The sequence below is a fragment of the Halichoerus grypus genome, chromosome 8 (assembly GCF_964656455.1).
Source record: "Halichoerus grypus chromosome 8, mHalGry1.hap1.1, whole genome shotgun sequence".
Lineage (NCBI taxonomy): Eukaryota > Metazoa > Chordata > Mammalia > Carnivora > Phocidae > Halichoerus > Halichoerus grypus.
Window position 1 is genome coordinate 130,667,803 of NC_135719.1, and position 11,172 is coordinate 130,678,974.

An 11,172-nucleotide genomic window follows, 5' to 3' on the forward strand; every position below is an offset into this window, starting at 1 on the left:
AAAAACTGCCAGTGAATAAAAACAAGTTAATGACCAAAGAACAAGAACCTGAATCATATCAATCCTACCAAAAGCAACAATGAGTGCTAGAATTCAAAAGAGTAAAGCCTTTAGAATTCTGAAGAAACACTCTTGCAACCCAAAATTTTATTGCCAGGTAAAGTATCAACTGAATATAAGGGTAGAAAAAAGTCATTTTCAGACATGCAAGGTTGTAGAAAATATCTCAGATATAGCCTTTCTAAGAAATTACTCAAAAATGTGCTCCAGTGAAATGGAAAAAATCAAGAACATTACACAGGATTCAGGAAGAAATTCCCACTGGGGACAAGGAATACTCCTCTAAGAAGCTTGAACTACATTGTGTAGACATTGGAGGAACCATGGCTTCAAGCTGGAAAGCAATACAGTGAGATCCAAGTTTTAGAAAGAACATTCTGTCTTAAGTCTGAAGGTGGGTTCTAAGACCAATAAGGAAGTTTTGGCACAGTTCAGGTGAAATGTAATTCAGACCTAAACTAAGGTGGTAGCAATGAGAACCATGAGACTGTGGACAGCTACAGACATTTAAACAGCTAATCTAACATCTGATTAGAGGGTATAGTTCAGTTGCATCTTACTGTAGATATGCATGGCATAAATGTAGGGCAAGGGCAAGAGAGACTCCATGGGAACACAAGTCCTAGAAGATGGTGGAGAGAAAATAGGACATAAACACCAGTAGGCTTGGAGGCAAGAATCATTCCATTAGGGATTTTTTGAGTGGAGAGGCAGTGCTACAACCATTTTCAAGTGTAAAGGAACTCCTACCTTCCTTTCTGATAGCAGCCAGACTGTCTGATTAAAATTGTAGATCTCTGCAAGAGAGGTTAAATCCCAAAAAAGGGGGAAAAGCAATTGTTCCCCTTGCCTGACTCTATAAAGTACCAAAGTAGCATGAGTGGAGCAGCCTGCATTAGGAAAGGGCAGCAGCTCAGGAGCACTTTAGGTTAACAGCAGGTCTAATGGATAGTTAGAGCTACATCAAGTGGCTCGCGCCAACAGGGAGTGAGATGGCTCCAGAGAGATTCCAATTTGGGCTGTAAGTCGCCTGAGGCCCCTGAGATGAGCTTGGAGGTATAAGCAAGGGCCAGATCTTCAGGACATTAAAGGGCATGGTGGGAAGAGTAAATGTTATTTATGGTACATTGGGAGGTCACTGAAAGGTTTTAAGCAGGAGAGTGACCTTACTCAACTCCTATGTTACATCTGACTACTCTGGCTGCTGTGTGGAGGATGCACTGGAAGGGAAGAAGGGTAGACAAGAAAGCTATTGCACCAAGAGATGATGTTAGCTTGGACTAGAGAGCTTATACTGGAGATGTAATTACATGGATTTGGGGATTTGGGGGGAGAGAAGTTTTGTTGTTGTTGTTGTTTTTCCCTAGATTAAATGGAGTAGGTTGGGTGGGGATGGAAGATCAAAAGCTAAGTTTGGGATGGACCTGTTAAGTTGGAGTTGCCTATGAGGCATCCAGGATGAGATGTCAAATAAGCAATTGGATATACAAGTCAAGATCTGGCCTGGAGCTGTATTTGCCGGGTTCCTTGCTTCTGACTTGTGCTGAGATAAACCCCAAGTTGGGCAAGAAAGAAATTGACATTTGTTGAACACCTACTATATGCCAAGTTCTCATTATGTTACAGATGTCTCATCATAAGTTTTACACACATTTTCCAACACCTCCTTTTCTCCATGCCTGTCTAAGCACCCTCCCAATTCAGCCCCACTGGGACCCAACTGGAGGCCACCTGAGATATGCTTGTTACAGACACTCAGACAAACCATGGAATCAGTTCCTCCCTCCCAGATTCCTAATGAGTCCCTGGAGTATTGCCACACCTGGATCTGTGTTCAAAAAAGACTCCAGAGACCTGATGATAAGGGGTAGAGAAAAGTTCCTAGGGCACTGAACCTAAACTATAGATCCAAATTACAGTTATAGCTCCACCCTTGGTTTGCTGAATCTCTTTGGATATAACATGCCTCCTTTTCTTTGTCTTAGCTTTAACATCCACCTACTTCATAAAAAAATGTTCTGAGAATTGAAGTGAGATTCTAAATTACCTAGAGAGTATCTGAAGTAATGCAGATTCCTGGGCCCCACCATCAGAGAATCTAATCCAGTTGGTTTGGGGTGTGGCTCAGGAGTCTGTATTGCAAGTAATTCCTGGACAAGAAACACTGATTTGCAGAGTGATAAATTCCCAGTTTTCACCAAATATCTGCCTCAATGCTATCCCCACCACTTGTAGCAGCTTTAAAATAAGGCCCAAAATTCTTTGACACTCCTCCCATTGTGAGATAGGTTCTATGTTCCCTGCCTTTAAATCTACAAGTTCTCTTGGGATACCCCAGATGCTTCCTCTCAAAATGCCCCCTCTCAGAACTTGACCACCATGAATGAGAAGCCCAAGCCCCACGGAAAGCCACATTAACAATCCCAGCTGAGCTGAGCTTTGAGTCATCTCAGCTCTGGCCCAGATATGCAAGTGAAGGAGTCTGCAGATAATAGCAGCCCCAGTCACTGACTTGTCCCAGCCTTCAAGTCTTCCCAGCTGAGCCCCAGACACCATGGAGCAGAGACAAGCCATCCCTGCCATGCCCTGTTCAAATTCCTGACCCACAAAAGCTATGCTAATAATAAAAAGATTGTTGTTTGATGCCACTTAGTTTTGGGGTGTTTTGCCATTCAGTAAGTGGGATGGTCCCTTCAGTATTCTCTCAAGAAATATCTATTAAAATGCAAACACAGTACTTGGAAGGATAAACTCTTTCAGATGAACACACGCAATCAGTGTATCCAACAGACAGCAAAGGAGGGAAAATGAGCCAAGAGATGCTCTCTTGTTTCACTGACATGAAAGCATCACTGGGTAAAGAGACACATAAGTTGCTTTCAGAAAGCTGAAGGCAGAAAGATGGCAACCCCTCAAAAACAGCATGGCTAAAAGAGAAAATGCTGCATCAAAAGGACAGACGAGGCGGGAGAGCAACATCTAGCTTCATTTACTTCCCAACTGCATTTATGGCTGGCTCCAAACTCCCTCAGGTCTCAGCAAATACAGCAAAGTTGTTCATTTATGCCAGTTTCCCAAACATACTTGCTTAATGTTAAAAATTACCTGGGTTCACATAGTAATAAGCACCAAGGGTAATTCTTCCCACCAGGCAAGTTTGGGAAATGCTAAATTATAGAATTTTTAAAGTACATACAAAATAGACTAGCAAATGTGACACCCTTCCCTGAGAATCACTGTAGTAAGAATGGGGTTACTGTGAGAGCTTCATGTTTATAAAAAATGACTAGCAAATTCTAGCAGCCTTGAACCCTGAGAATGTAAATCCCAGCTAAGTCAAATTACAATGATATGGAGGAAGAAGCTGTAAATATTGGCATTTTCTTGCTAATAAGATACTACTAATTATATTAAACATTTTTAAATGTAATTATTAAAAAATTGTAATTTTTTACAGTCGGTTAAGCATCGGACTCTTGATTTCAGCTCAGGTCATGATCTCAGGGTGGTGAGATGGAGGCCCGCATTGTCACTGGGCTCCATGCTCAGCAGGGAGTCTGCTTCTCTTTCTCTCTCTCCCTCTGCCCCTAAAATAAATAAAATCTTTAAAAAATTATAAAACCTTGGGCGCCTGGGTGGCTCAGTTGGTTAAGCGACTGCCTTCGGCTCAGGTTATGGTCCCGGAGTCCTGGGATCGAGTCCCACATCGGGCTCCCGGCTCAGCGGGGAGCCTGCTTCTCCCTCTGACCCTCTCCCCTCTCATGCTGTTTCTCTCTCTCTCTCTCAAATAAATAAATAAAAAAAAATCTTTAAAAAAAAAAAAAAAAAAAAAAAAAAAAAAAAAAATTATAAAACCTTATAAAATATATAAAATATAAGAATATTTAGTGAATATTTTAATTTATAAAATATAAAATGAGAGATATTAGGTTAAATATTCATGGTTTTATTCAAGCTATTATTCAATGCAAGTAAAAATGATGGAGCAAGACATATAATAACCTGGACTCCCTGGGACTGAGAAAAGAACAGGAAATGTCACACTGCAATGTGAATTAATTCTACCTTAGTAACTAACACTAATGTCTATGTCCCCAGCTTTACCACCCTCCTCATTGTTTTTGGAAGTATCTTGAATCTCACTTCTCAGATTATTAATCTAAATAATCTTAAATTATTAATATAAATGCTGGCATTTTCTTTCCATGAAATACATTTATAGCCTTCTAAAAAAACTCTGGGAGTTTGTTCTCAGTCATGAATTCACCATGTAACTGGTATGAGTCCCAAATTCTGCATCATTAGAAGAGGTCCATGATACCAGTTTTGGTCCATATCAGTGAACAGCTTATTAATCCCAAATCCTTAGTCCCCAAAGAGACTGAGAGCAATTCAGGCCCCTTTAAGCCTGTTCAAATATATTTCTCTTGCCTCTGGAGACCCTTTAGTAGTTATATGGTGTAATTTTCTGGAGTAAAACTGATACCTGTCTCTGATTCCAAGAATTTGCATTTATTGCAATGAATAAAATAAAATGTCTGCTGTTATTTGTATCGATGCATACTGGAATTCTAAGTAATAAAAATGGGGAGTCCCTGGTAACATATCAACTGAGAAGCCAAATATCCCTCCTTAGACCAGTGGCAGTATCTAAAGAACTGAGTCTATGTTCAAGAGCAGAAAGGAGCAAGCCCCTATTAATCTCAGGCCCGCTTGACCTTCTGGTCAAGAAGTAGAAGGCTCTGGCTGCTCACCAGCTCTGTGTTCTCTCCTTCCCAGGGACGTCTCTTACACCAGCGTCGCTGCCCTGCCATCCAAAGGCCTAGAGCACCTGAAGGAATTGATAGCAAGAAACACGTGGACTCTAAAGAAGCTTCCACTTTCCTTGAGTTTCCTTCACCTCACACGGGCTGACCTTTCTTATCCGAGCCACTGCTGTGCTTTTAAGAATCAGAAGAAAATCAGAGGGTAAATGGCAGGTGTCTGGAATAAGCGACAAGAGGTGTTGGTGGAAGTTGAAGTAATATCTGGGTTTGGGGAAGGTTTGTGGTTTGAAAGCCAGGTGGAAAGAATTGAAGCATCCATAAGAAACATGAACTCCATAGGACACAATGCCCCTGCAGACTCAAAGTGACTGCAGATGAGAAGACCAGTGTCACTGGATCACAGCAGGGAGGTATGGGGGTCGTGTAGAATCTTGTAGAGATTATACTACATGATTCCTAGTCTCCAGATTCAATACATATTAGGTCCTGCAACACATATTAGATGACACAACTATGAGGACAAATTTAGCAACACAAGCAATTAAGACTTTGCAAATGTCACAGCTTACTGGTTACCTGTGTATGGGCTTTGGACTCAGCTGGCTTTGTACCCGAGGTCTGCCAGTTGTGATATTCCAGCCTACTTACTTAACTTCCCTAAGCCTCTGTGAATGGAGATTGTAATGTTATCATTCACAGAGGTTTTGAGAAGATTAAATGAGAAACTGAATAGAAAACACCTATTGCCATGACCTGGAATATTTTAAATTCTCAATAAATATCAGCTGTGTTGTGAATTATTTTATTATCCTTGCAAGCTGCAAAGGAGGGACAGCCTTCTTCTCTCCATGCTTTCTCTGCATCTTGTCTTCACCTACACTTTTACCCTGCTTTATTCCCCCTTGTGTCTCGTGTAATCCCGTTGTCCTAACACCACCTTCATTTCTCATTTATTCACTTCTTCTCAGTGTCTATACAATATCTACTGGCTGACTTTCTGACTCATATTTGCGGTCAGAAACAAACTGAAATCTAGTTGTGGGGCAGAAGCAAAAGGGAAAGTTGAATGGCTGTGCAAAGAAGACCAGTACGGGCCTAACACCTGCCAAAAGCCAGACATCGGGTACGGGGGTGGTGACAGCAGGCTTGATACTGACGCCGTGTGGCCCTGGCTAGGAAAGGGATGGGTGGGAGGCTAGAGTGGCCTTCAAGGGCAGGGCCCAGATTTCTCATTAACCCCCAAACAGGTTGGAATAGGCAGTCCACTGGGTATTTTAACCAGAGCACAACAGATAAATCAACAAAAAATCCTTTGTGATCTCAGTAGGGTGGGCTAGTGAAAAACTAAATCTCACTTCCATGAGTACGCCTGCATGATAGCATCCATTTATTTGTTCGATAAATATTTACTGAGCACCTACTATGTGCTTGGCACTGTCCTATCCCATAGCAATGAATAGGTCGGACAAGAGCCCTCTTGCACTTTGTTTACATTCTAGTAGAGGAAGTCAGAAAATAAGCAAGCAAATAAGAAGATATCAGATATTACTATAAAAGAAATAAACATAAGGTAGGACAATTTATTTAGGGAGATGAGGGAAGGCTTTCTGAAAAAAGGACACTTGAGTGGGGTGGGGGGGGTATAGGAAATGATGTAGGAGAAAAGGCCTGACTAGATCATGTAAAATCTTGTCAAATCATGTAGATCATAGTAAGTATTCCATATACTTTGCTGAGTGTTATGGGAACCGTTAGGGGTTTTCAACAAGCAGTGACTTATTTCTGTTGCCTTGCAGAATCCTTGAGTCCTTAATGTGTAATGAGAGCAGTATTCGGAGCCTGCGTCAGAGAAAATCTGTGAATGCTTTGAATGGCCCCTTTGACCAGGAGTACGAGGAGTATCTGGGTGACAGCCATGCTGGGTACAAGGACAACTCCAAGTTCCAGGATACCCACAGCAACTCTCATTATTATGTCTTCTTTGAAGAACAAGAAGATGAGATCCTCGGTTTTGGCCAGGAGCTAAAAAACCCACAGGAAGAGACCCTACAGGCCTTTGATAGCCATTATGACTACACTGTATGTGGGGGCAATGAAGACATGGTGTGTACTCCCAAGTCAGATGAGTTCAACCCCTGTGAAGACATAATGGGCTACAAGTTCCTGAGAATCGTGGTGTGGTTTGTTAGTCTGCTGGCTCTCCTGGGCAATGTCTTTGTCCTGATCATCCTCCTCACCAGCCACTACAAACTCACTGTCCCACGCTTTCTCATGTGCAACTTGGCCTTTGCAGATTTCTGCATGGGGATGTATCTGCTCCTCATCGCCTCCGTAGACCTCTACACTCATTCTGAGTACTACAACCATGCCATCGACTGGCAGACAGGCCCTGGGTGTAACACAGCTGGTTTCTTCACTGTCTTTGCCAGTGAATTGTCAGTGTATACACTGACAGTCATCACCCTGGAGCGCTGGTACGCCATTACCTTCGCCATGCGCCTGGACCGGAAAATCCGCCTCAGGCATGCATATGCCATCATGGTTGGGGGCTGGGTTTGCTGCTTCCTGCTCGCCCTGCTCCCTTTGGTGGGAATAAGCAGCTATGCCAAGGTCAGCATCTGCCTGCCCATGGACACTGAGACACCTCTTGCCCTGGCATATATTATCCTTGTTCTGTTGCTCAACATAGTTGCCTTTATCATTGTCTGCTCCTGTTATGTGAAGATCTACATCACAGTCCGAAATCCCCAGTACAACCCAGGGGACAAAGACACCAAAATTGCCAAAAGGATGGCTGTGTTGATCTTCACTGACTTCATGTGCATGGCCCCAATCTCATTCTATGCTTTGTCAGCACTGATGAACAAGCCTCTCATCACCGTTACCAACTCCAAAATCTTGCTGGTTCTCTTCTATCCACTTAACTCCTGTGCCAATCCATTTCTCTATGCTATTTTCACGAAGGCCTTTCAGAGGGATGTATTTATCCTGCTTAGCAAGTTTGGCATCTGTAAACGTCAGGCCCAGGCATACCGGGGCCAGAGGGTTTCTCCAAAGAACAGCACTGGCATTCAGGTCCAAAAGGTTACCCGGGACATGAGGCAAAGTCTCCCCAACATGCAGGATGACTATGAACTGCTTGAAAACTCCCACCTAACCCCAAATAAGCAGGGCCAAATCCCAAAAGAGTATAACCAAACAGTTTTGTAAGCTGACCCTACACTACTCACAGTGGTAGGGGGACTTCTAAAATGCTGGTTTCTTGAACATGTATTCCAAACCCATTATATACACAAGACAGCTGACCTAACCCTTGTGCAGGTGATGTCTCATGGGGCAAAAGTTCATCTCTGGAGAGGGGATAGCATTACCACTTAATCATTACCTCCCAGAAGGAAGAGAGGCTACCAGCACATCTGAATCCCAGGTGATATCAAAATAACTGACACTTTCTAGAAAACTTGCTTGATGCTAACCGCAGTGATATTGTGTAAGATGCGCAACAGAGATCAACTGAACCAGATCAACACTGAGCTTCTCACTTATAGATAGCATTTCATACTATAAAGATCCAGCAAATGGCAAATGCTATTAACTTAGTTGGTGACCACAATATAAAATTAGCCCCATGTTGGCTTGGTCCCCCTTCATGTTCCTGGATACAACCAAAGACAATGTGAATTCCTCAAAACTGAAAAGTCCAACAGGATACATGCATGGAGCAGCTATTATGAGGTGAAGGAGGGGAAAGGCTTAGCTTTGAGTTGTTTTTTTCAGACTCTGAAACTATTAATCATCTCTTCACAAGGATCTACCTGATGTGACCCAACTATTATGTGTTGCCCGGAAAAAAAAAACAAAAAAAAAACTGGCAAGATTTCAGCTTATGTGGCTGAGCAAACTAAGAATTGTTCTTCTTGGCTGGTCTCATAGCAGAAAAGACATGAACTCTAGAACTATTTCTAAGTAGCAGCAAGTGGGAATTATGAGCAGAGCACACTAAATCACCCATTGATTAATAAAGCAGGCTGGACACAAGGTAACTGTTGGCCCTTGGGCAAATCACGGGGCCACTTCTAAATCTAGAAATGAAAGAGCTTGATGGCCTCTTCCAGTTTTAAAACTCTATGTATATCCCTTTCCCTTAAAACATGTTTCCATGACCAAAAAGAAAAGCACTAAGAAAGAAGAATCTGTTTTTCCTATCTTGTAGGACCACCATCTTTTTCTCTTTGGAGCCTAGACATATGACCCAGGAAATTTCTTCTTTGTTTACTTTTTGGTTATGATGTCTCAACCATACTGGGCTGGATCTGAATCACTCATTGAATTACTAGATCTACACAGCTACAATTATCAGGCCAAAAAGAGATTGGTATTCATATAATAAAATAGAATAAAATGTGGTTTTGCAAATTTTGGTTATTCAGAGTTACTACAGTTACTACTTCACTGTGAAGATTCACTTGAAAACATTTAACTTGTCTTCAGGGATTGGTTTCTTTACTGATTTGTTTCCAACCCACAGTAGGTACTAAAGCTATCAAACACTCAAGGAAAGCAATACTAAAGCTATCAAGAGAAGTTTCTTCTCTCTGAAACTGCTAGCTCTTTCCAACCTGTTGATCATTGGACATAATTTCTATTCCCCAACGGTACTCCCTTACTTAAAATGGTTAGGATCAATCTTTATCCATAGATGTACTCTCCAGATTTTCTGTCAAAACAGCCCCTTAATTTCATCCCAAACAGAGATGGCATTTGCTTCTCAGTGCTCATGAAGCACACCAAGGAATTCGAAGCTTTTGTTGTGTTAAGTCTGTGGAGTAGGGTTAGTGGGCCCAATGGGCCCCCAGAGATGGTGCCCCTTACTCCCCTAGGATATCCCCATAGCAATACCCATTTCTGATTATCATTGAGACTTGGACATCTTCATAGAAATATTATACACAGTTTAAAAAAAAGAAATATTATACACAGTTGAAATCATGACTTATCCACTAGTTCACTTGTAACTAATGAAACTAAACAGTTGTGTTACCTTTTGACATGTGTTTCTCACCTGTGACATTTTGAAATAGTACATCCTGATAAATAATGTGTTTTATCTTGAGTAGTTGAAATAACACTTTGGAAACAACCCTAGAAAAGTAACTTCAACACAATTATTACTAAAATTTGCATTCAAACATGAAATAAATTTTCTTCCTATGAAATGATTGTGCTGAGTCTGATAGTGATGCTTTTCTAATTTGTGAGCTTCTTTTAGGGTCACCATTATCTGTGTTACAACTCAAGACAGGAAAAAAACAATTCGCAAATTTGCTACTGAATTCATATTAGTAAATAAATTGTTGACTATCGATAACTTAAGTATAAAATTGTATCTTGATTATAAATGGTCTTTATGTGAAAAACCTACTCATGATTAGTTGAATTATGATCCATTGACAGGTAGTGATGGCTAAGAGAAAAAATATGATTAGTATTGACATTAGGAATTTAAATAGTGGTCTAATGAAGATGATAAATCTATAATAGTTGGTCAGAGTTAAATTTATCTAGCAGCTTTCAATTATCTGAAGATAGACCCAAATCATTAAGGATAAAGGGCCTTAAGCCAATCATAATAGATATCACAAAAATTCATGCCTTAAAGTTTATACAGGTTGCCCAAAGGAATGTCTCTCAAAACACCCTCAAAGTTTACTGATTCTTGCCTTATGGATAATCTACTTTATATCAGAAGTAGCCAATTAGAAGAAAAGAGTGTAATTCAGAGCAGCACCGTGAGAGTGGCAATAAGGCAAAAGTGAGGGCAAAAAATGAAAACTATAATCACAAGAATTCAAAACAATAACAGTTTGAGAAGAAATACTCTTAACCGCTTGCAGCCTTTGGAGGGAAATGTATTGTAACACAACAGAGTGATTTTTACCCTGAATACTAAGGGGACAAGAAAAACCGGATTGTAATGCATTCTGTTTTAAAAGATAGAAAAGTTCCAGCTCAGAGGGATGAACTGAGTCCTGGCACCCACCAACCTTCTTCTTTCAAATTCCACTGAAATTGACAGTGAAAGAGTATAAAATGGGACCGAGCCAAAGCCATACTGTGAACAGGAGGAGTGACACCAACAACAGACTGCAGTCTGGTGGCTTTCTGAAAGATGGAGAGTCTGTGGCCTGGAGCTGATGGATAACAGAGTGGAGAAGGCAGCGGCCAGAACACAGTGACTGGATGAGGCCGCAGCTGCGGAGGGATGTATTCTTCCCTGCAGGGTCCCAGAGCCTGAAGGTCACAGGACTGAGGGGCTAACTAGAGTAATGAATTGCAAATCTGTCTC

The 11,172-nt window shown here is 41.4% G+C and overlaps 1 protein-coding gene across 15 annotated transcripts in view; it reads left to right on the forward strand.

Annotated features, from left to right (window-relative positions):
• Nucleotides 1-10,046, forward strand: part of TSHR (thyroid stimulating hormone receptor) — a 155,321-nt gene extending 145,275 nt beyond the window's left edge. For 14 of the 15 annotated variants that reach the window (XM_078054049.1, XM_078054052.1, XM_078054048.1 and 11 more), the window contains 2 exons: nucleotides 4,840-5,028; nucleotides 6,623-10,046. In XM_078054049.1, coding sequence (XP_077910175.1) covers nucleotides 4,840-5,028; nucleotides 6,623-8,036 — 1,603 coding nt within the window. In that variant the 3' untranslated portion in view covers nucleotides 8,037-10,046. The remainder of the gene's footprint in view (nucleotides 1-4,839; nucleotides 5,029-6,622) is intronic. The other variant, XM_078054057.1, reaches the window with a different exon arrangement.
• Nucleotides 10,047-11,172: the final 1,126 nt, after the last annotated feature.